The 25,400-nt window shown below is 48.3% G+C and overlaps 1 protein-coding gene across 2 annotated transcripts in view; it reads left to right on the top strand.

Annotated features, from left to right (window-relative positions):
* ELP3 (elongator acetyltransferase complex subunit 3) overlaps window positions 1-25,400 on the top strand; it is an 83,818-nt gene that overhangs the window by 8,921 nt on the left and 49,497 nt on the right. For both annotated transcript variants that reach the window (XM_072986025.2, XM_078381367.1), the window contains 3 exons: window positions 727-881; window positions 16,034-16,195; window positions 19,886-20,012. In XM_072986025.2, coding sequence (XP_072842126.2) covers window positions 727-881; window positions 16,034-16,195; window positions 19,886-20,012 — 444 coding nt within the window. The remainder of the gene's footprint in view (window positions 1-726; window positions 882-16,033; window positions 16,196-19,885; window positions 20,013-25,400) is intronic.

Here is a 25,400-nt window from a genome sequence, read left to right as displayed (position 1 = left end):
GAATGTATGTACAAACGAACAAACAAACCACCAGTCTTCAAATCGAACCGCAAATGAAAATTAAAAATGTTAACAAGCCTGTTTTATTTATTCATATACATATAGCATATAAACTCAAGGACAATAACTGTGTTCCCCACCACCATGTACGGGACCTCTTGCCATATTCTTTCTCTTTCTTCTTTTCCTCCTCCTCCTCCTTCTTCTTCTCTTGTCCTCTTCTCCAAAACTGCATGGATTTAAAACAAGCCTGTTTTAAAGTGGAGGCCCTGAGAGGTTGCACTTTGTGAAGGGTGCAAAGGGACTCGCCTGACTTCAAGATTCATGCTGGATCTCCCTGTCAGCCTCAAGGGTTTTCTCCCTTTTCTCCTCCTCTTCCTCCCCCCCCTTCATCTCCTTTTTTTTTCCTTCTCACAAACCACCTTTTGCCCTCTCGTCCAAAATCCCAGTCTGAAATGTCAGATGTGGAAAGAGAACCATGCAAGTAGTTTTTCGCATTTTGCTTTCTATCTGTCTCACGTATGGATTCAGGGACCAATCACCATTCCCTTCTTGCAACCATGGCCTCTCTGAGCACGCACAGCAGAGAGCTGGTCCCGTTTTTGTTTGTGCTCCATGTTTCCAGCAAGACCCTGGGCACGGCATTCCCCCCCCAGCCCCGTGTTCTGGAAGTTGCAGACGTAACCTCCTCATTTGCCAATCTTCTTATATTTATTTTTTTTCCAGTTGAAACAGCTGGGTCACAGCGTGGACAAGGTCGAATTCATTGTGATGGGTGGGACATTCATGGCACTTTCCGAAGAATACAGAGATTACTTTATCCGAAACTTACACGATGCTTTGTCGGGCCACACGTCCAACAATGTGGCAGAAGCTGTTCGGTGAGTACCGTGAGTGGGAGATTGTGTCGTTTTAATTTGGATTAATTTGGTTTCCGTAACTCAGGTTATTGCATGACCTGGAAGACTAGCTCGGTAATGACCTAGCTCCTCATTTTCATGAAATTTTTCTGTGCTCCAGGTAATATTGCTGCTATTTAGATATGGGATATTTGTATTCATTTATGACTACAAATATCCCGGACCCGGGTGGCAGGTCCCCGAACCCACCCATCCACTTACAGGTTGCAGCATAGCGCACGCGGCCAGCATCCTGCTTGTCACAGTAACCTCAGACGTAGCCTGGCTGGCGCTTCTCCACTTTCCTGGCTTCTGGCCACTCAGCTGCTAAGCAGGGAAACCCATTATCCCGCCACCTGGCTGGAGTGGGTCTGCAATATTCATATACAAATTGTTCCATCTCTACTACTACATTTAATGCATAAAAATCAGACTGCTAGTTTGATGTTCTTAGAAATAAGAATTTGTGGAAATACAGGTGAACAGAGGTAAAAAGGGAGCAGAGTTCCTGTGGCTGGACTGGTTCTGCGGACGGGCAACCCTTCCAGTGAGTCTTGCTATTCTATCTATGCTTAGAGCAATAATAAAACAGAAAAGCATCTGAAGCTGGGTGACTGAGATGCTGCTAGTGGGCCAAGTACAGTGGTGCCCCACTTGACGATTATCCCACTCCATGACGAATCCGCTTAACGATGACTTTTTTTGTGTTCGCAATACGATGTTTAAATGGGGAAAATCTGCTTCATGATCGGTTCCCTGCTTCGGGAACCGATTCCTCGCATTACGATGATTTTAAAACAGCTGATCGGCGGGTCGCAAAATGGCTCCCCACTGTTTTCAGGACTGATTGCTCACTATACAGGCATCAGAAAATGGCTGCCTTATGGAGGATCTTCGCAAAACGAGCAGGTATTTCGCCCATTGAAACACATTGAACCGGTGCATTTCAATGGGTTTTTTACTTTCGCTTGATGACATTTTTGCTTAACAGCGATTTGAATGGAACGGATTATCATCGTCAAGCGAGGCACCACTGTAATGTCAAAGGAAAGCTGGAGAATTGTTGAGAAGCTGCATTAATTTCTTGGTCCCCTCTGTGTAAGATCCAGAACAGGTCCCTGTGTCTGATCTGGCATTCTTGGGGCAGAGAGATCAAAGCAGGGAGTCAAAGAGATGTAAGAGGAAATGAAATTCTAGCAGTTATTGACAAACTGAAATTAACATGTAATTGGGTAAGGACAGGGTCACTGCAGGACCTGCTGATTTAACAAAAGCACACAATTTGTCCCCAAAATCAGTCTCCATATTAGAAGAACACAAAGTACTCAATGCGGTACCACTTAGAAAGACAGCCAGGGAGCTCTTTGGGAGATGTTCTTAGAGGTAAGTGTGGGCGGAAGAGCACCGGTTGCTGAAGAAGAATCTTTCTGACTTCTGCTCATATAAGTCCTGCCTCACAAACTTTTCTGTCGTTTGCTTGGTCTCCTTAAAAGGACCCAAGGCGACTTTACAAACCACGAGCAAGTTCTTTGAGAGCATCCGCCGTTTCCTTCTCTGGTCAGGGGTGGTCTTGATGGTCCTTGGGGTCCCTTCCAGGTCTGCAATTCTATAACCGACAGATGGGAGTGATGGAGGAGGGTGGTGTGTTTTAGGGGGTGGTAATTATTTAGAGCAAAGAAGTAGGAGCAGCTAAGCAGTTCTTCTCGCTGTTGTGGGTTTTTCGGGCTCTTTGACCGTGTTCTGAAGGTTGTTCTTCCCAACGTTTCGCCAGTCTCTGTGGCCATGGGCATCTTCAGAGGACAGCACTCTGACGATTCAGTTCTTCTCTCGTGTAGTTCTTCTCTCGTGAAGTGCAATTGCCCCCCTCCCACAAGAATCCGTGTTAGAGCTCATATTTTTTTCCTGTGTTCCTAAATTTTGTAGAGTTAGAGATGGGCAGTGAGCTGACCAGGTTTGCCAGCGACACCAAATTAGTTAAGAGGGTTAGATTAAAGACAGGGTTGTGAAGATCCTCTAAAGTAAGTATCCATCCAGAATGAGGCAGTAGTCGTTAAAATGGGAAATGTAGTTTAACATAAGCGCGTCTGAAGTCATATCCCTTGGATTCAGGTAGTTCCAGTGTCATGCATACATGGATGGGGAGTGTTAAACAATCTACCTTGTCAACAGTTCATGTTTGCTTACAAACGCTTGCTCCTTGTAACCCCCGTCTGCCCTGACATCAGAACCTGTAGCTGTGGTTTCCCCAGCTGTCCCATCTTGAAAGCCTTGCTGACCCAATGAGGCAGGCAGGAAATAAACGAGAAGTGGGGGAGACAAACCAGGATTTGTTTGTTCATCTGCCGTGGAAGTTCGACTCCCAGAACGACCATCGGTCGTGTTGGCCTCGGGGAGTGGATCAGCTGGATATAAAGGTCCCAGCCGAGCCCCAGGGAAATCTCCTTTCCGAGATTTTAACCCACCGCTTCCTCCAGAGGGCAGCACATGATTGTTGAATTCTGGGAAAGGTTCTGTCCTTCCGTCCACTGAGTTGCCTGCTTGAGGTGTCTTCTCATATCACGCTTCTCTTCGGGTGTGTGATGATAATAGCCATGAATCATTCCCCTGATGATGTCCGGAAGCAGCACGCGGGGCAAGCCCCTTGCCTCAGGAGTGAGCCACGTCCTCGATGGTGCCCGTTTGCAGCCAGGGCTGTGCTGTTCGCCAGCCTTCCGGGCACAGGGGTCAATTGCGATGTTCCTTTCTGACTCAAGAGGAACAGCAGAATGGAACTGTAGCTCAAGTCCAGAGCCGTAACTTAGGGGAAAAACACATGTTTTTGTCTACAGTCCCCAGAACCCTCTGGAGGATTAGTAGGTCCAAACTGGGGGTTAGGGATGAGAGACAGTCTCACCTGTATCTCTTTGCTTCGCCTATCGATGGATCTCCAGCACCGTGAATGTCTTCGCTCCAGTGTGAGAACAAGACACCAAGTGGTGTATTTTGGTCCTGTTCATGCAACTTATGCAAACAAGAGTTTTACCGCTTCATGTGAAGCCGGGCAGCCAGGCACACAGAGGGAATGGGGCTGACAGCTGAAAAAGAGGCTTCCATCATCGTCCATCAGGGGACGTGATGGCGCTGCAGGCTAAACCGCAGAAGCCTTTGTGTGCTGCAGGGTCAGAAGACCAGTAGTCATAAGATCGAATCCACGCGACAGAGGGAGCTCCCGTCGCTTTGTCCCAGCTCCTCGCCAACCTAGCAGTTCGAAAGCATGCAAATGCGAGTAGATATTTAGGTACAACCTCAGTGGGAAGGTAAAACGGTGTTCCTTAGTCATGCTGGCCACGTGACCACGGAAACTGTCTTCGGACAAGCGCTGGCTTTACGCCTTGAAAAATGGGATGAGCAATGCCCCCTAGAGTCGGACACGACTGGACTAAAAATGTCAAGGGGAACCTTTACCTTTTTTTATCATCATCCATGCAACATGGTGCCACTTGCATTTGGCATACTTGCACAACTGGTGAAAAGCCGGCAAGGAGAATTCCCACCCCCTCCAGCTTTATTGTTTGGCCTGCAAGAATGAGAGGAGCAAGGATTTGCCTCCCTCTGCGATGCAGGGCACGCTTTGTATGTGGCAAGTGCCAGTCTCGGTCTTTAGGTTGTGAGCGTCGTCTGTTTCCGTGCTGATTTGCCCATAGTCTTTCTTTGTCTGTGTCAGATGATGAAAGGCATGCATTGACCGAAATACATCACATTTGAAGGAACAACACGGCGGTGACGTCAAAGAGGGGTGTCCGTATTCAATAAACCCAGGGCAAATCCGGTGTGATCATTTAGTAATCTGGACTGAATGCACAATAGCAGGCTTGTTTTCTCCAGCTCCAGAGAGTAGGACCAGAATTGATGGGTTGAATTTTACGAGAAAGGAGATTTCAGCTAAAGAGGAGGCAGCGCTTCCTGATAGCTGAGAGGAGTTGGTGGGCCACCGAGTCTCATCATGTGAAAATGTAGTTCTTTTCACTGCAGTGGGGAGCAGGGCGTAATCAGAAATAACACTCTTTATGAATGCAGGTAATTCAGAGATTTGTTTCAATTCCTGCAGAAAAACAGGGAAGAAGATTTATGAAAGGAAAGCCGTTTGTAAAAGAAATGAGAGGAAAATCAATGTATTATTATTATTATTTCCCCTGTGCAGTAAAAGAATGAAATGAAAAGCGTAATGGGGAACAGTCAGGATTAAAATGGCAGGTGAAATTACAGCATGCAACATTAGCCGCGACTAGCCCTTCGTGGAACATTGCATTTGCTGCTAATCTTGCAGAAGGGGAAAGAAGACAGAGATGGGCCGTTGCAGGAGAACAAGCAGAGGCTCACCCGGGAATTACACTACGGTGGATGCTTTTAAAACAGATCTTGGAGGGTCTTCTGCCCGGAATGTGTTTGCTGTGGGTTCCTGCAGGGATGGCCTGTGGGAATCCTTACGATTCTAGGAGAAGAAGCAGAGAGCAGAACCAACCTTAACAGGGCAGGCCCGCCCCACTCCTCCCTTTCACTGCCACTCCTGGCATCCTGCAGGGGCCCCAGGCCTTGAGCTTAAGCTATGGGGCCACTTCTTTGAGTTTGTTTCATCTCAGGCTGCTCGGCAGCAATGATCAAACCACAGAATCGTAGAAGACAAGCTAGGAGGAATGACAAGGGCCATCAGATCCAGCCACCTCCCAAAGCTGGAAATCAAAAGTGTTATTGCATGTTTGACGCTAAGACGTTTATTTCTGCTTGAACTCTTGTGGATTACCCTCCACTTGTTTTCATAGAATGGTCGTAGGGTTGGAAGGGACCTTGGAGGTCTTCTAGTCCAACCTCTGCCCAAGGCAGGAGACCTCAGACCATCCCGGCCAGATGGGTGCCCAATCTTTTCTTGAAAACCTCCAGCGATGGGGCACCATTTTGGCCTGTCAGGCACAACAGGTGTCTAGAAAGTGTACCCAAAAGGGAGAGGAGGGTAAATCTGGAACCAGGTAGACTGACAGCTCCCTAAGAACACTTGGTAGTCAGCTTCCCGGGGTCTTATTAATACAAGTTGTGAGTGTTAAAGTTGTTAATAATATGTGCCTGCTGGCCTTTCTCCAGGGGAGAAGCTCAGTTTCTCCTCTCTCCTCCAGAGGAGGCTCAGGGCATCATGGAGGAAATGCTGAGGGTGTGGAAGTACAGCTAGAAAATCCGAGCCCGATTTCTGGTCCAATTGGCACTGGGTGGGGTTTCAGAAGATATGTGTTCAAATACTGTACCTGGACAGCAGGCTCTCCCACCCTGGTTGCACTCTGAACGTGTAGGGCTATAGGTTGCCTCCCCAGTCCCTGCATTTTCATGTTTGTGTTGGTGGTGGTGGATGATGGGAGTTGTCATCCAGTACATCTGGAAGTGAACCACCGTGGGCACAGGATCAAAAGAGTGGAGGTCATTACTACTGACAGGATTTACCCACCCCTACCCAGCCGCCCCCCCACAGCTTTCCAATAGAGGTGGCCAATAACCAGAAAAGCCGATGAATCCGGCTGGTTCGTAGTTCGGTTCGTGACCCAGCACGGGGATCCTGTCTTGCCAAAGCAGAACAAGGTGCTGAACCTTTATTCCCCTCGTTGCTTCGTTTTGCTTCAGCAAAATGGATCTCTGCCCCCACCTCTTTCTGCCGCCTTTAACTGATCCATCGCCCGCCACTTCAGTTGGCTGGTCCAACCTGTAGATCAAAGTTAGTTGGTTGGTCTTTATGAAAAGTTCAAGGAATTAGACCATTTGAAATAATTCTGCTTTGGCACAGATACCAGGTACGAGGGGCTGGTATCGATGTTTAGAATACAGTGGTGCCTCGCACAGCTGTCGGTGGGTGTCTGGGTTGAACGGGGCAAGAATGCAGTTTTAGGCAACAGAAGCAGAGTTTCCAAATCCTGCGAGTTCTGGATGCCACCCTTCAAGAAGGATGCTAACAAATTGGAACGAGTTCAGAGGTTCAGAGGAGGGCGACAAAGATGAACAGGGGGCTGGAAACCAACCTTTATGAAGAGTGGCTGAAAGAACTGGGCATGTTTAGCCTTGAGAAAATATGGCTGAGGGGAGAGAGGAATATTTGAAAGGTTGTCATCCAGAAGAGGGGCAAGATATGTTCTTGATCATCCCAGAGTGCAGGACACACAATAATGGGCTCAAGTTAAAGGAAGCCAGATATCGGATGAATGTCGGGGAAAAGCATCCTAACCGTTAGAGCAGTACAGAGAAAGAACCAATGACCTCCAGGGGAGGTGGTGAGCGCTCCAGCACTGGAGGCATCCAAGAAAAACCTAGACCACCACCTGGTAGATATCCTTTGATTTGGATTCCTCCATCGAGCAGGGGGCTGGCCTGGATGGTCTCATGGGCCCCTTCCAACCTCTCCATTCTATGATTCTGTGAGGTGTTAAACTGTTGTCCGGAAGCTCTTCATGGAGATGAAGAATCTCACTTTGACCCGTCTCGTCGTGGTGCATTGATTTTAATGATGGATGGAACGTCCAGTTCCCCACCGTGTGGGAAGTGCCAATTCAAGGGCTGTTTCCGAAGGCTGATGATGCCTCTGGGAGCATCAATGCCTGGGAGCCTCTCCCCTGATGGCTGGGGTGTGTGTGCTTCCCCTTCCTTTACAAAGGCTGCCTGCCAGAGGCTGACGAGAAGTTTTCCTTTTATCTCTCGAGAACACAAGGCCATTAAGGGGATTTCAGTACATTTCCCGGATTGTTATCAAACCAGGATGGGGACTTAGCGATAAGGCAGAGGGCGTTCCTGGCGTGGGAGGACAGCTGTCAGTATGGCACCGAATCATCATCATTGGGCCCTCTTGGAGCTCTTTTGTTCCTGAGAGAGACTCTTTCCCTTCTAGCTGCCGGAATGCAAAATTCCATAGGGAAGGGAGGACGGTGGAAGAGACAGGATCTGAACAGCAGCTCATAATAGAGGCTTTAATTCTAGCTGCAAATAAAAAAAATATATAGAAATTCTCTTTATCTTATTGCTCTCGTCCTCTGACTCATTGGTGGAGAGAGGGGGAGAAGCTGGCCAGAGCTGATCCGGTGAGTGACTCATCGATCTGAAAGCTTGAGTTAAGTCCAAAGGAGTTTTAACTTGCCTGAAGTTGGTTGTGACTTTTGGCAGAGAAAGGAGGAAGATAAGACCTTTAATTACGCGCTGCTCGAAAAGGCTTAAGGAATTCTAAACAAATGGGGACTGGAAACAATCTGGCAGAAAGTGAAGCTTGGAACTTGGTTGGCCTTATCTTACCAAAGAGAAGGCGGTTGGCGTCTCTGTCTGCCAGCCAGGAGCTTAGTTCTGCCCTGTGCGATTGTGTGTGTGTGCAACATGTCCTTTTTAAAAACAAACAAACAAAAAAGGGAAAGAAGTCATCCTATAAATTTTCAGGCGCTTGGCTTCGTTTGTAGAGTTTGGATTGATACTCTACTCTGTTCATGCAGTCTGTATGCTGTTGGCTTCTTAAAATAATTTTCATTCTGCTAACCATTTTCATCTTATCGTTTTTAAATGGAAATGAAATGGGACTTCATAGTAGCAAGATCCATTTCCATAAAGGATGCAGAGTGTTAGACTATTTTGGTCTTCTGCAAGTTTTTAAGAACAGGCGTAGCTGATTTTATTTTCCGTTCAATCGTGATCGGGGAAGTGCTTGGATTTTATGTGTGCATATGTGCGTGAGTGTATGTGGCTCGTTTCCCAAAGTGTTGTTTTCCTTACAAGCCCAGGGGAATCCAGTTTGTGTTCCCTCCCAGTACCCCCCCCTTGTTTTCACCTGGTCAAGCACTCAAGGATTAGGTGTGCATCCTGGGTAGTTGGCGTGATTGGGAGATCTCACCTGTCCATCTGTGGAACAAACTGGAGTGAGGAGTGTTGAGTGGTCCGAATGTCCAACATGGCAGGTCAACTTTGCATGAAACATCTCCAGACTCTGGACTGGGTTTGGATTAAGACACGGTGAGGCCCCAAAATGCATCAAATTAAGAGAGGTCTCACAGCACCACAAAACCAAGCAAATGCATATCAACAATTCTATGATTATTTTATGTTCCAATATTTACAGCTCCCCACCATCTCCAAGAATGACTGACTGGTCACTGCAGTGTCTTCTCAGTTGTGCACTGCAAGAGTTGGTGTGAAGTAAAGGGAGGAGACTGGGGTTCAAATCCATGCTAGGACTCAGAAAGTCACTGGGCGTGAGCGGCAGCCCTAAACCTGAGCAACAGATGATCTGTAAAGATTCTCAGTCCTCCAGGTGAGGTTACCTGGAAGTTGAGTCCTGGCAACCGGACTTCTTTCTTGTTAGGTTGAAACGTTTTGCTCCTCATCCAAGGAGCTTCTTCAGACCGGACACCAAAACACAACAGGAGCAATAGAGTGTATGCGGTCAAATGCAAAGAGGAGTGTTTGGCGCTCTACGTTGGAGAAACCAAAGAGCCTAACTAAACAGGAGAATGCCCCAGGACAGGAGGAGCCATGGCTCAGGGGCCACAATCCGCAGCATTTCTTCATTTGAAGGACAAAGGACACTCATTTGATGATCCAGATGTACTCATTTTGGACTGAGAAGATAGGTGGTTTGAGAGAGGGGTCCGGGTGGCCATACATGTACATATAGAAAATCCCTCACTCAACAGGCCTTAGATACAATCTGTCTCCTATTTATCATGCTGCCCTTTCATCCCTCCCCAGAAAAATTAGGACCACATACACCAGAAATACACGGTGTTCCGTGTCTAGTCGCGCTGGCCACGTGACCAAACTCTATTCTGACAAACGCTGGCTCTATGGCTTGGAAATGGGGATGAGCACTGCGCCCTAGAGTTGGACACGACTGGACTAAATGTCAAGGGGAACCTTTACTTTTACACCAGAACTACCAATTTTAATGACCGTTAATGGCCCATGACAATGGGCGGAGAAGGACTGCAGAAGTGGGATTATCCCTCACACCCCAGGCTTTTGTGCTTCTACTCAGACCAGGAGGAAGTGAAACTGTTGTGGGGAATCGAACCCCAAGCCTCTGGCTCTGCGGCCAGCGGATCTGAACTGCTGAGCAATCCAGCCAGTTAATCAGCTTAGACCTGGGTTCTAAGCAGGGGAACTCCCCGCCCCAAGAACTGAATCCCTTCATTCACTGGCAGAGGGGGAGAGGGGAAAAGAGAGGAAAGTACTATGTAAGAGAAGGAAAAAGGAATTAAAAAAGGGTTGGTGTGTGTTAGTAGAAATGCACGCCCAGTGCCCTGATACGAGAGAACAGAGGAGACGCCATTAATTCTGGCGTCTCTCCTCCTAGCACGCTTGCCAGCCTTGAGAGATTCTGGTGGAGATAAATAATTCTGAAGGTCTTTCATACACAGACAAAAGGCTGCAAGTACAAATAAATGTTTTTTTTTTTAAATGCACCCAGGGCTTCAGATTAGTCAGCTAATGGTGGAGTGTCAGCTTTCTTTGGTCTTCCAGGGAGTAAGCTCAGGGCATGGGCTGGGAGCATTCTTGCCTTTAAGCCCCGGGCAGGCAGTATGAGGGAAAGCCACCCCTTTGCCGTTTTATGCCTTTATGCATCGATCGGGGGGGGGGGGGTGTCTTGAAGGGAGGGGAGGAAGGCATCCATCAGGTCAGGACCAACTTCTAGCAACCCTGAGAGGACTTTCAAGGGAAGTTGTTATAAGGGCCTTCTAAGGATTGTTTTTGACTGGCTCCACTCCCCCAGGGAGCTTCCGTGGCTGGCAAGGGATTCGAATTCTGTTCTAGTCCATCACTCTATCCATTACACCGCACTGGGTCTCAGCATTTCTGTTGAATGCCGTTGAAAACTAAGGCCAGTATAGAATAACAGGCGGAGGTGTCAAGACCCACAGTTTCCCTTAGAGATGAAGCTTGTTGTTGTTGTTGCTGCTGCTGCTGCTGCTCTTATGCGTTGCGAGTCCGCCTTAGGGTGACCCTATGAATGAGCCATCTCCAAAAGGTCCCGATCCTCAACTGCCCCGCTCAGGATCGATGCCTCTGGGAGTCCAGGAGAGATCACGAGATCCCTGTCTCCTGATCCCCCCCTCCCCTGCATCTGGCCTTTGGAGGTCCCTTCCTTCGAAGCCCAGAGATTATACTTCATCCCCATCATGGCTTGTCCCCTGTGATGGACGTTTCCTCCAGGAATCTCTCCAATCCCCTTTTCAAGGCATCTACGCCAGATGCCACCCCCCCATACTGTGGCAAGGAGTTCCACAGACCTAACCACAAGCTGGGTCAAGAAATATTTTCTGTGGCCTGTTCTCACTGTCTCAACACTCCATTGGAGTGGATGTCCCCTGGTTCTGGTATCGTCTGAGAGGGAAAAGAGCTTCACTCTATCTACTTTTTTCATCCCTTGCATAATTTTAGATGTCTCCATCACGTCCCCCCCCCCCCAGGCACCTTTTCTCTAGACTCAAGAGCCCCAAATGCTGTCGCCTTTCCCCAGCCTGGTCATCCTTTGAGTCACTCTCTTCTGCACCTTTTCCAGTTCCACAATGTCTTTTTTTTTAGGTGGGGCGACCAGAACTGTATACAACACTCCAGGTGTGGACTTACCAGTGTTTTGTACAATGGCATTATAACGTTGGCTTCTTCATTTTCATTCCCCTTTTAAATGATCCCTAGCATGGAATTGGCCTTCTTCACTGGGTTGACACTTTCATCGAGCTGTCCACCGAGATCTTTCCTGATCCATCACGGTCAGCTCAGAACCCATCAGCTGATAACCAAAGTTTTGATTTTTTTTTTTTTTTTGCCCCGGTGGACATTACTTTACATTTTCTTAGACTGAAATCCCTTTGCCATTTTTCTGCCCATTCTCCCAGTTTGAAGAGTTCCTTCTGGAGCTCTTCACAATCCCTTCCGGTCTTTACCTACCCGGAATCTCTCTCTTTCTGGCCTGTTTGGCATGGATTGTCCTTCTGCAACCCTTCAGCATGCTGGTCGTAGCTTTGGATGCTTAGGCCAGGCTCCTCCGTTGACCTCTGCTGGAGCAGGACTTCTGCCCAGTTCGGCTGAGTTTGTGGTCCAGCTCTTGTGCCTGAGGCTATCATCTCCTCTCTGCAGTTGCCACAGATGTCTAGCTGCGTGTGGAGGACTGGATAGCTCCTGGCATCAGGGAGAAGAAAGCGACACCCACTTGCACAAATCCTGTGGCTAAACAGGATGCCAACCTCCGTGGTGCTTTTATGGCTTCCTCCCAAACCCCCCCCCCCGGCGGAGAAATGCCGTAGGAACATGTCTGTAGGGGCAGAAATGTCTTTCTTAGAAAAAGTGGGACTTTTGTTTCTGACACAGGGGGATTCGATTGTTTTTTTAACAGAGTGATGGGTGTCGTTTTAAGATACAGGAGGTCGGCAAACATCATCCTAACGCAGTGGATCCCAGCCTTGGGCCACCCCGACGTTCTTTGACTGCAACTCGCAGAAATCTTTGGCCCACATAGCTGGTGGCGAAGGCTTTTGGGAATGGCAGTCGGGGAGCAGCGGGGTCACCCAAAAAGAACTTTTACGCCATCAGCTGAATTGATCTCGAAGGTGTAAATGCCGTCATTTCCCACTGTCCTAATGCATGTACTAGAAAAAGGATCTGGAACTAATTGGCATCTTCAGCTCGAACCACTTTAGACACGACACTGTGTGAGGGTTCAATCTTGGGATTAACAGTCTCCACAACAAAATCACGAGTCATCTTCAGTTTCAAACTAGGGGTTAGGTTTATTGGGGTGTTCAACAAAAAGTCCTTATCAAGTACATTATTCCATAATTTCTCTCCCATCACCAACGGGTCGGATGGGGGTGCCCATTCGTCATTTTCAAACAGTTTAGAGTCCTCAGTATTACCCCAGGGTCCAGTCCAGAGGGGAACCTCATGTTCCCTCAGCAGTTCATCGGCTCTCGAATCCAGGAGTGGGGTGGTTTCCTCCTCGCCCAGATGGTCATCTCAGGTCTCTCGAAAGGGGTTCCAGGGTCCTGTAGAAAATCCCTCCTCCCCGCCTCCTTCACTCTCCATTCTCTTCTTTCTCTCTCCTTTCCTTTTCCTCCTGCAACCTCCTTCTCCACTCTCTTGCTTCCGATTCACCCCACTACGAAGGCCTTTGAGGGATCCCCCTCTTTCTGCAATAGTCAGCCTTCTCTCTCAGTATCCACACATGCTCCCCTTTCCCAGAACATGGGTCTTGTACGCAAACCATCTCCCAACCCCCAGGTATCGGATCTTCCCTCCTTTTTATTTCCACCAAACCTGCCTCAATCTCCAACCTTCCTGGTCTTTTGTATTCCCGCCAACTCTGCCGGGGTTTGAACAGCAACGGTTATCCCGTGCATTTGTTCCTGCAAATCCCGGGTATCAGTTCCCTTTTGAATTGTCTCTTTTGGCAGGTCTGTCTGTGTGGTCTGTACCTCCCTCTCCACACATGGAACGGACGGCACTCTGGCGAGAGCCTCTTTACTCTCGCCCCGGGTTTCACACACTGTTCCTTCATATCAGAATGACCTGGCAGAGGAAGGAAGAGACTGTGGCCAAAATTGAGTTGCTTAGCATCGTAGATGGTCTTAGAGTCGGCCCAGTGTATGTATGTATGTATGTATGTATGTATGTATGTATGTATGTATGTATGTATGTATGTATGTATGTATTTATTTATTTATTTATTTATTTATTTATTTATTTATTTATTTATTTATTTATTTATTTAATATGCCGCCCACACTACCCAAAGGTCTCTGGGCGGCTTACAGCATTTAAAATACAATAAATATATGTACAATTAAAATACAATTAAAATATATATAAAATTGCCAGTAGGGCTTTAGTGGCTCCCCTCCTCCCTAATTTCCATTGATTCAAAGGGGCCCGCTCTAATTATAAAGCAGCAGTTAACTTCACAGAGGAGTGGTCTTGCTCTGTCCCCATTGATTCCGTCAGCCTCTTCTCGTGTGAGTTCCTGTGCGAAGCGACGGGATTTTGGCCATGGCAGAGAAGGCTGCTTTGTGACCCTTTCAGAGATTTCGTCACAGTCTCCGATAGCTCTGTTCTCTGCTCAGATCTTTTACGTCGCTCTCTTTTGCAAACGTGGGGTTCCAAAAAAAAAAAAAAACCACACACAAAACTATCAAGCCCTTCCAAACCATCATTAGAGAAATCTAATGTGATTAACTGAGTGATCTCGTGTGGCTGATCCCAGGAAAGAGCTCTGCAGTTCATTCATGGGTTGCAGGGAACATTTTTGCCACACACACCCCATGTGCAAAATTAGCCATTTTCTGTCTGGCGTTCCTGGGGTGGGGGTGGGATACGACTCCCTTGACACCTTCGAGATCGATTCAGCCGATGGCATCCGGTTCGGGTCCTGCAACTCGACAGCGACACAGGGGCCCTTGAACCAGGTGTGCTTTTCCTAACGTCTTCCGACTCGAAGATGCTGCAAAGCATTGCTATAGCAAACGGTTGCTGCAATGCAGTGTTTTAGTGGCGTGCAAATGGATCCTGAAATATAAATAGGAAGTATGATTAATGCGTGAATAATAAACATCTTGTCTCTTTTTTGAAGCTTAATTGTGTACTTCCTTCCAAAGTACTTCTCCGGCAACTTCAAAGTAGTATGATTAGGCTGGAATCAAATAATATTACCTTTTGCCTCCAGCCACCTGAGTTGTATTTCTCAGGGATGCGCTGGATATTAGTCATCAGCAGAAGGTTAGCCGCCATGCCATCATCCACTTACTGGGAAAAAGGAAAGCCTTGGGGATGCGCTTCTGCCCTGCAATCTTGGACCTGGTTTGAAAGGCCAGAAGCGGAAGAAGTAAACAGACCGGGTGGGGAAGGTTCCTTGGTGATTTTGGTGGGGAATGTGACATGGAATCCAGTCTGTATTTCCGTCTAGTGAGATCGAGGGTGGACTTCCTCAGGGCTGGTTCCCTTGGAATGTGTCCTACTCCCATCTCCTCTCTTCCTTAGCAGGCATGGGTTGCAACTGTCGGGGATGATAGATGTCGTAGTCAAACACACCTGGAAGGTATCAGCTCAGGGAAGGCTGGTTTATGCTGTTTGCTCCCAGTATGTCTTTGTGACGGACAGTCCAAAGGTCACGCCGATCCATCACGTTAGAACCCTGATGTGGGAGCCAAAGACAGGGACAAGAGGGCGGAACCAGGAGAGAGGAGAATAAAAAGAGGAGGAGAGGGGGAATCAGTCAGGGAGACAGTCATGAAAAGTTAGGACAAGTTAGAGAGAAGAAGGAGCAGGGATAGATAGAGAAACAGGAAGCAGGAAGGCTTTAAGCTCGCCTTTGTCCGCTTGCTGGCCCCGACCGTGTTCGTATGTAGCATTTGGAGCTTACCTACAAAGTCTTAGACAGCAATATCAGAACACCGACTCGGATCCAGAGGGACCCTTGACGTGGATTTCATGTGTATGTTTGCGCTTTTCCTCCCCCAGAGCTTTAGGCAAACTTTAAAACGGGTGGAGCCAGTATCAGAAATCTTTTTTTTAAAGATGTAAGAATGCTAAAGAAAATAGACTCAAAAGTGGCAAGATGAGATAATAAGTCTGATTAAGGAACAGCTGCATTTCCCCCCAAAAAAACAAATATAAAGCAGCATATATGTGACACCCACAAGCCCCTTGGTGCCCTCGACCAGTGTGTGCTGAGGTGTTCCTGGGAAGTCTGAGGAACCTTGGCGTTCCCTCGAGTATCGCTTGGAAACCATGACAGAGAACTAATCAGTCTGTGGTCCGTATCACACCTTTTTATTGAAGGCTGGCTGGTGGATGGACTGCCGGTCCTGCAGCCAAAACGCTGCTCACGACCCGGGTCCGGTCCCAGATAGCCGACTCGAGGTTCATCCAGGTCTCGAGAGCAGAGACTTTGTCAGCAGTTCTGAAGGCAACGCCGTCCCCGTTGTCCTCGACATGATCGGCCAATATAGGCTGGGGACGCAACGGCGTGTAAGAAGGCTTGCCAGCCCTTCGGGGATAATGTTTGAGCTGATGGTCGGGGCTGGGATGTGAACCGCCTGGGCTGAGAAGAACTGCCCGTCTTGTCTATCACTCTCTCTGTGTGTGGTTTCCATCTGCAGATACTCTGAACGCAGCCTGACAAAGTGCATTGGGATTACTATAGAGACCCGGCCGGATTATTGTCTGAAACGGCACCTGAGCGACATGTTGTCCTACGGATGCACCAGGCTGGAAATTGGGGTGCAGAGCGTCTACGAGGATGTGGCCAGAGACACAAACAGGTAAGGGCAGGCGGGGCAACTGGGGGGAGGGTTTTTAAAGGAGATTCCTTAAGTTCACCTAGGAAAGTCCCAGACCTTGGAAATCTTCATGTTCCACTGAGCGTGATCTGGAATGCCTCTATGGAAACCTTTGTGGTCAAAGACTCAATGTCCAAAATGATTTCCGCTCTGCCTTTTTGCCCAGCCCTCTGATGCCCTCGAAACCTGTAGCACAGTCCCGCTCGGCAAACTATAACCCTAATCAAACAGATCAAGGTAAATGGGTGAATGCTCTTGAATTCCATGTCACAGAGCAAGGATTTGCTGGAACCAGTCTCCCCATGTGGAAAAAAAGGCAGGAGGGGTGGAATATAACAGAGCTGGGGAAAATGCAAGGTGTACCCAAAATGGTTGTGGGTTTTTCGGGTTCTTTGGCCGTGTTCTGAAGGTTGTTCTTCCTAACGTTTTGCCAGTCTCTGTGGCTGGCATCTTCAGAGGACAGGAGTCAGAACTCTGTGCTCTGGTGCAGTTTGCTTGGGATTTGAGTATTTATAGCTGTGAGATCAGCTTTTGTCCTTTTCAGGAGATGGCTGATTATGGTGATCAATGTGTTTTTGTTGTGGGTGTATTGTTGTGATAAGGAGGAGAGATTATGTGTCACTGTGATTGACAGTGGAGACTGTAACTGGAGACACAAGGACCAGGGATCATTGCACAAAAAGACCAGCTAAAGACAGCAATCAATCTGGTGCTCCCATACTTTTCGGTGGGGGTGGTGGGGGTGACCATGAAGACTTCAGTCATTACAGAAAACGAAAGCTTCCAGGGTGTGAGGTTTGGTGCCTGTTTGTTTCCTTTCCAGATGGCCGTTGCAAACGTAGGCCTCCCAGCCATTCACTTTTTGGTGAGGGGTGTTTGCTCTTCTCACTTCTGTAGTGAAAAGAGCAAGAAGACCGGTGTCTGCCCCAGGAGGCTTCCTCTCTAGAGAACAAGAATAAGAGACAACACAAATGAAGGACAGGAAAGGGGGTGAGATTTCAGGGCCGAGATGCTTGTAGACAGCGGAAGCAGCACCAGGTCCAGAGCCTTTCCCAGTCCAGAGCTGCTGGAAATTAGGTGGGGTTCCCCTGCCGTTTCTGCTGACGCGCTGGCTCGGAGCCTCTCTCAGTTTCCTCCTTGTCTGGCCTTTCCCCCCTTTACTCCTGCCAGCAGAGCCATCCTGCCAGCTGATCCCTCGGTATCCCGATCTCCAGAACAAAGGATTCTAGTGGCACAAGCAGAAAGGGTGTCTGTCCTGTTCTGAAGCCCATACAGGCAGCCCACCATTGAGTAGGACTGCACTGTTCATTACTTAGGTTTGGTTAAAGCTTAGAATCCTAGAATCACAGAGTTGGTGGTGGTGGGATCTATAAGACCGTGGAGCCCAACCCGCCGCTCCGTGCAGGAATCCAGATCAAAGCAGATCTGGCAAAGGGTGGTCCAATTTTCTCTCGAAGGCCTCCACAGCGTTGTAGTGCTCACTACCTCCCCATTGGAGTCACTGGTTCCATTGTTGTACTGCTCTAACAGTTAGGAAGTTTTCCGTGATACTCAGCCAAAATCTCACTTTGCATGGCTTGAGTGCGTTTCGCCTTGTTTCTGCTCTTTGGGATGATGGAGAACAGACCCTGCCCCTCCTCTGGAGGACAGCCTTTCAAGTCTTTGAAAAGTGCTCTCAGATCTCTCCTCGGTCTTCTTTTCTCAAGTATAAAAATGCCCGGTTCTTTCCGTCTTGGTTTCCAAGCCCCTGATCCTCCTTGTCACCCTCCCTCTGAACTTGTTCCAGGTTGTATGCAACTCTAGAGACTGAGGGGCACGTTTGCACCAAAAGCTCCACAGGGACCAAGAGTACTGGGGGTGTATCGATTCTTTGCCTGCCCCATAGCTTGGTTAGTCCATCTAGGCTGCTCCTCTAGGTCACTCAGAAGCTCCATATAGTCCAGAGGAGGGCTGCTTGGGAAGTCATGGAGGGCTTTGGAAGAGAGAGAGAGAGAGAGAGAGAGAGGGAGAGAGAGAGAAGGAGCAGAGCAGGTCCCTTCTGGTTTTTCAAACACTGGAAAATGGAGACCCAGCAGAGAAGGGATGGAGGGTTAGCAAACGCAGAGTCAAAGGTGACAGTAGCATCCTCAGCAGAAGTAACGAACCCTCCATGGGATCTGTGACATGGAAATGAGTGCTCCAGCACTGGAGGCGCTCATAATCCCCTGGCAGATCTGCTCTGATGGTCTTCCTGCCTTGAGCGGGGGTGGGGTGGGGGGTGGACTGGATGGCCTTTTAGGCCCCCTTCCAACTTCCACTTTCCTAGGATTCTATGAAAACCCTGAAAGAGCCGTCATGGTTCACTTATCACCCGAGCTAAAGCTGTCTTTAAATTGCGAAGATGTTTGACCTGTCGGGTTTTTCTTTTCCTTTCATTCTTTTCTCCTTTCCTTTTTCTTCCTCCCCCCCCACCACTTTTCTTTAAATGCCCACAGCATTTAAAGAAAATATTTAGGAAGAAAACATGAGTATACAAAGGTGGCATACATCAGGAGAAAGAAATATTTAAAGCTAAGAACACTTTAAGTATAGGAATATTAAAAAGGAACAAACAAATATCCCTCTTAGAAATGGGTAACTCAAGCAATACTTTAAAAAAAACCAGTCAACGCAGGAATGCATTAAAAAATCCATCTAAAAAGATCACACTCAGGGAGCCCCAATCACCATGGGAGAGCTTGCCTGGAGAGAGAGAAGAGTGTTCTTCGCCTGCTTGCAGAAGGACAGCCAAGACGGGGCCAGCCTGGCCTCCAGTGGCAGGGAGTTCCACAGTCCCTGGGAGCCGCCACAGAGAAGCTCCTCCCCCGTGTCCCCATCAAAGGTGGTGGGACGAAGAGAAAGGCCTCCCCTGGTGATCTCAGCCCCTGGGCAGGCTCATAATAGGAGACACGGCCTTTGAGATGGTTTGGACCCAAGCCGTTTCGGGCTTCATAGGTCAGAACCATCACTTTGAATTGTGCCTGCATTTAGCCAGCAGAGCCAGGGGAGAACGTTCCTTCCCACTTCGAACTGGCAGACTTCTCATCTTCTTCTAGGGTCTTGGACAGGAATGTTTCTCTCATCTCTTACTCCTGGATCCTTCGGACAAGAGAACTTGGTAGGCATTCATCCTGGAACCTTCTGCCCACCAGCGGTGGGATCTACCCCCCGCCGATGATCCTAGGATGCATGTCAGCCCTACCTTCTTGCGAACAAGATCCGTGGCTCTTGAACCCTGGAAGGCCGGCAGCCAAGCCTTCCGCTCCTGAGTCCCTCCACGACAGGCTTTTCAACAAGCAAGACGGAGAACTGTCATTTCCACGGGGCTCTCTAGGATGTGGTGGGACGTGTAGCCCTGCTAACTCAACGTGATGAAAGCTCAGAGGGGTGTCAGTCAAGATGATGTCATGTCTAGTCTTCAGCCTGAGGCCTTCTGCAAGCAGAACATCTGCTTTTCCTCTTATCCCTACTAAGCTAGATGGAGCGAGGATCTGCCCCCCTGATAGGGCAGTCCGTTCTTTCATTCCGCACCATCTAAGATGCTTTGCTTACGCTCGTGGAGCAAAACCAGACGTCTCCATCTCTTGAGTCGGTGCGGGTCCATGTCTTGGCGCGTGTGCCTGCTTCTTTCTGATCTGTGTTTCTTTTCTCCAGGGGCCACACGGTGAAGGCTGTGTGCGAATCGTTCCACTTAGCCAAAGACGCCGGATTCAAGGTGGTGGCGCACATGATGCCGGATCTGCCCAACATAGGGCTGGAGAGAGACATTGACCAGTTTGTGGTAAGAATTTCCGCCCCTCTGCCGCTAAATCTGGTTGCTTCTAGGTGACCCTTTTCGGCCATGGCTTCCTCGGTCTCTCATGAATAGCTGTGAGGCCATCTGATGTATGGAGGAGGGTTGGGTTTTGGGGGGTGTTTCTTTAAAGTTGACTCAAGAAATTGCCCTCTGCCCTCCTCTATCAAAGCCTTGTGGCGCAGGAGTTAAACTGAGGTCCTGCAGTCAAAACTGCTCATGGGTTTCAATCCCAGGTAGCCGGCTTGAGGTTCACTTACCTTTCCATCCTTCCAGTGTCGCTCAAATGAGCATCCAGCATGCGCAGGGAAAGGAAAGCAATGTGTAGCCTGCAGAATTAAATTGTAAGCAGTCCAGAGAGTACTTTATGTGCTATGACGCGGTATATAAGCCACACTATAGTTGGGATATTTGTATTTGTAACATATATCCTGGAATGTCCAGGATCCTCAGTCTCGCACTCAGAACTAACTCATCCACTTATGCGTCGCCACGCAGCACGTGTAGCCGGCATCCTGCTCATCAAGCCAATCTCCAGCTAGGCCCAACTGGTGCTTCTCCACCTTCCCGCTCTTCCGGCTGCTCAGCAGCTGAGCGGGGAGACTGGCCGTCTCTCCCCCTGGGTGGAGTGGCCAGAAGTGCAGGAAGGCCGAGAAGCATCAGCCGGGCTTCGTCAGAGATTGGCCTGACGAGCAGGATGCCAGCCCCCCCCCCGCACTGCATGGCGAACCATAAGTGGACGGGTCAGTTCGGGGAGGTAGGACTGGGGGGATCCCAGCCACCTGGGCCCAGGATATTATCCCATCGCTTCGCTTTTTGCATACAAGAGGCAATTTTGCCATGCTTTGCCGCCTGGTCTTCCTGCTTTTCCCCATCCCCACAACTCAATTTGTTTTGCAAAAAAAATTATTTTAAAAAAGAAATTGGCCACGGGAGGGCATGCAGAGTTTTTTTAGTTGAAAATGAAGGCCCCTTTTAAAAGAAATTCACTTTTGGAGTGAGTAGGTTGGAAGAGAGGGTACACCTCGTCCCAGGTCCAGAGGTGGGCATGTGCCCCCCTCAGACCTCTGGCATCTGCTCTCCCCTCCTCTCTAGGAAAACTAGTTCCCATGAAGGCAGGAAAAAAAGTATATCTTCATTAGTGAGAAGGAGGGAATGCGTCTGGAGAGGACAATCAAGATGGTAAAGGGCCTGGAAACCTAGCCCTGTAGGGACTGGTTGAGGGAGTTGGGCGTGTTTATCCCGGAGAAGATCAAGTAGGTGTGATGGAAGTGGTAGGAGCAGCTGTCGTGTGGCAGAAGACGGAGCTTGCTTGTTTCCCTGGATTCAGATGATAAGAAAACAGAGTTTGCCTAAGAACTTCCTTGACCCAGAAAGGACTACGTATACTTGCGAAGGTGGTGGGTTCTCCCTTATTGCAAGTTTTTAAATCAAGGGTCAGGTGGATCATCTGCAGGGTTTCTTGCATCAGCAGAGGGCTGAGCTACTAGATGACCCTCGGGGGGGGATCCTTTCAGCTGCGCAGTTCTGTGATTCCTCTAAGAGCAAAAAGCCAAGCAGCTGGGAGGGGGCTTTGGGTCTTATGATTGTACCCCTCTGTGCGATCCAAGCAGTGGTGATAAGAGGGGAACTTACTCCGCAGGCAGTAGTTCCCCAGGACTGGTAGCAGGAGCCGAGGGTGGGGTAGGAAGAGTGAGTTTCGGCCACTTCAGTAGTCTTTGCTGCCATAGATTAGGTGGATCGTGAATCTTCTAATAAGAGAACAGGTTGCTTGGATGCCCTTTGACTTCTTTAAAGCTTCATTTGTTTTATCATCTCTGCGGGAGATAATGAGAATCTAAAGATAGAGCCCTGTTGGTAATCTCTATCTCTCTCTTTTTCTCGAATTGTCAAGCAGATCGATAGCCATGTCAGTTTCAATATTTTACATGCCGCTGCTGGAAGGATGTGACATCCGGAAAACGGCAGCCCATAGTAATCATCCCTAGCAGAAGAAATGCCTTTGTGTTGTTGATGGTTTTTTCCCCCTTTCAAAGTGAATTTTCTAGAAGCCTGGGTCTTTTCTTGGGGAAGAGGCCGCCTTTGTGGCTCAGCCTCCGGTTCCTTTGGACGACCAGCCTTCTGGAAACCCCACCCCTCCCTTCCCCTCGTGTGGAAGGACAATCCAGGCAGACAGTGACGGCAAGGCAGATAAAGGTTATCGGGCAGATTCGATTCAATTCATGCCTTGCCTTTTTCCTGAAACTGAAAGTTGAGGGCAGCTTACAACAAGATGGGAAACAGGTGCCCGTGGAAACATCCAGAACTGTGCAGTGTTGATGCACAATTAAATTATCATATGGGAACATTATTAAATTAAACATCCATTAAAAACCCATTAATTTAAAAAAGAGAGAGGCAAAGGTACAGCGTTTACCTGTTAAATGCTCCGTTCTCTATAAGACCCACATGGAAAGAATGCTCTTTGCTTATCAGTAGAAGCAGAGCTGGGGGGGGGGACGGATACTTGTTTCCCTTAGAATTCAGAAAATTCAGAAACGATTGTTATCTTAACAGCAGCAGCCATTAACAAAAGAAGTTGTCGGATGGCACCACCGACATCCTTTCATTAATTATCCAGTCGGAACATGTCCTATTAAAAAAGGCTTTGTTTCTATTCAAGCTGCAGGAGATTGAGTTGAACGTCTCCATCATTCCATATCAGATCGGAATCTGTGTTTGGGAATCCTTTATTCAACAATGGCTGGTCCAAGATCACTGATAGACTGAAGCAGGCAGTATCTACAAGCGTTTGTGCTGCAGTTCATTTATTATTCTTTTAAGCGCTACAAGACTCTTTCTTGCAAGGTAGTTTCAGCAGACTTGGAGGACTAGCTGTGTTACCCAAATGGGTCCCTGTTCCGTATATCCTGGGGAGAAGGACAAGGAGAGGAGAGAGAGAGAGAGACCCCAGCCAGATTACTGACAAAAAGACCACACACCAACAATTTTGGGTTAAGCACTATTCATGTAACATTTATTGATGAGACCTAAGACATAGGATATAAGACAAAAGGCACCAAGAGGCCTCTCATTCATACTTCCCATTCCCTCAAGACACTTATCCAAAAGACCCTTCTCTGGAGGGTGATCAGTCTTTCCGTAAGAGCAATGGGAGCAATTCTTGCAGGCGCAGTCGAAGCCCACCCGTCTCTTCCTGGGTCCTCCTTCTTCTAGGCATAGAACTCCCTTGTGGGCAAGCAGGGGGTCAGACTCTGGTTTCCAGGGAAGATACAACCTGTTGCCATGCAGGAACGCTTCCTTTCACGTGTACAGCTTGTTCCATCTGCCACAGACTGGGCTTCAGCTGGCCTGCTTCCTCTTTCTTATCTAGACAGCTGGTCATGGCCTGCCTTCTTCCTTTTTTCTATCTGCACAAGCAAGTCCACATTTGGAATGTTCTTTCCACATCTGCGCTTTCTTACTGATCTCGAAACCCTTGCAATTCTTTGCAGACTTGTATCAGGCTCGCCATCCCACCTTTCCTTGCGATCTCTCCATCTTCTCCTCAGATCTGGGGTGCTGGTCTTTCTGGAATCCCCACACACTCTGTCTGACTCATAACAGCTGTTTGAAACTGGTTGCAGCAGGAGGCACCGGGTTTTGGACGCGAGATGGGCATGAATTTTAAGAAATGGTACAATGGTGCCTCCAATAGCGATGTTAATTCGTTCCGCAAAAAACATCGCTATTGGAATTCTTCGCTATTCAAAACGCGGTTTCCCATTGAAATGAATTGAAAGCCGGCTAATCCGTTCCAATAGGAACGAATTGCCGTCGCTATTCAAAAATCTCCATGGGAAACATCGCTAATCAAAATGCGGTTCCCGCCTGTCCCTGCCTGCCGGGGAGTGGGGTGCCTGGCAGGTCCTTTTGTTCTCCTCCCTTGACCCACAGCGCCGCCAGGAGGAGCCGGAGCCAGAGGAGGCCCGGCCGGGCCGCCAGGAGATGGGTTGCTGCCGCCCCGGAGGAACGAGCCGGCCAAAGCGCCACTCGCCCGGCCCTTTCCCCTTCCCCCGCCGCCGCCCCGGAGGAGCAAGCAGGGCTGAAGCGACGCTCGCCAGGGCCTTTTTCCTTCCCCCGCCGCCACCGCCGCCCCAACCATCGCTAATCAAAAATAATTCCCAAAAAAACAAATCGCTATTCGTTTTTTTCGTTAATAGAGGCGCTCGCTATTCGAGGCACCACTGTGTTTTGTTGTGATTCATGATGCATCAAGGTCAATGAATTGCATTTTTTTCTGATGAATCAATCCGTCAATTTGTTTTTGACTTTAAAACTCTATAAAGTATATGCACACACATACACACATACACCTAGAGACACCAAATTTGCATGCAGGCTTCCCCTGACACTCCTCTACAAGCCCTGCAGGTTTATTGAAGTTTAAGTTTCGGATGTCCGAGTTAGACCCCCACGAGGAGGGCCTCCCCAGGAAAGTTTCCCCCAGGCACCTGGAGATGCTAAAATCACCGAGATGCTTTTACTGACTCTCCTTTTCAATCCCTGTGAGTTTGGTGAAGATAGGGTTTCAGACATGCAAGGTATACACCCACAAAGTGGGTCCCCCCAGGAAATTGACCTTTAGCAGCCAGCCTGGGGAAATCCAATCTTCACTGAACTTGGAGGGATTGTAGAGGAGAGTCAGTAGAACCTTCCCTGTGAATATGGTCTCTCTCGGTGCCTGGGGGGGGGGGGCGTTGTGTAGCCAAACGAATCAAAAATTGCTAGAAATTCATTGATTTGTGATTTGCTGGAAACACCAATTCGTATAAAGACAAATTGATGAATTCGCTTTTTTAAAATGAATTTGGGGATTCATTTTTTAAAATTGTGCACATCTCTATTTAGGACCAGAGAGCAGAGGCACAAAGATAGATAAAAGTGCATATAATGCCTTTTTCCTTTAATGCTTGTATTTTTAAAAAAAAAATCTTAAAAAAAAGTTATTGATTTTTACACCCAGTGTGTTGGATTAGGTATTGTCATGGAGTTGGATTCAGGAGACCCGGGTTCGAATCCCCTCTTGCCCATGAAAACCCATTGGGGGGGGGATAGCACCAGTAAAGACACTCCTTAACTTCCTCCCATACTTTGAAAGTCCTATTAGGGTTGCAATAAGACAGTTCTGATTCGATGGCGCATAAAGCACGCACACAAAACGTGTACATGCACACTGATTGATGGTTGTAGCTGACTCTCTCATCCCACAGGTATCCATGAGGGATTTTATAAAAATATTTCTAGATGCCCAAGCATCTGATACCTAGAAGATGGAAGCGAATTCTCTCCTGATACACATTCTCTCCTGATACTCAAGAGGTCTATAAATGTTTC

The sequence above is a fragment of the Pogona vitticeps genome, chromosome 1 (assembly GCF_051106095.1).
Source record: "Pogona vitticeps strain Pit_001003342236 chromosome 1, PviZW2.1, whole genome shotgun sequence".
Lineage (NCBI taxonomy): Eukaryota > Metazoa > Chordata > Lepidosauria > Squamata > Agamidae > Pogona > Pogona vitticeps.
The sequence above is the reverse complement of the archived record's forward strand: the minus strand, read 5'-3'. Positions and strand labels throughout refer to the sequence as shown.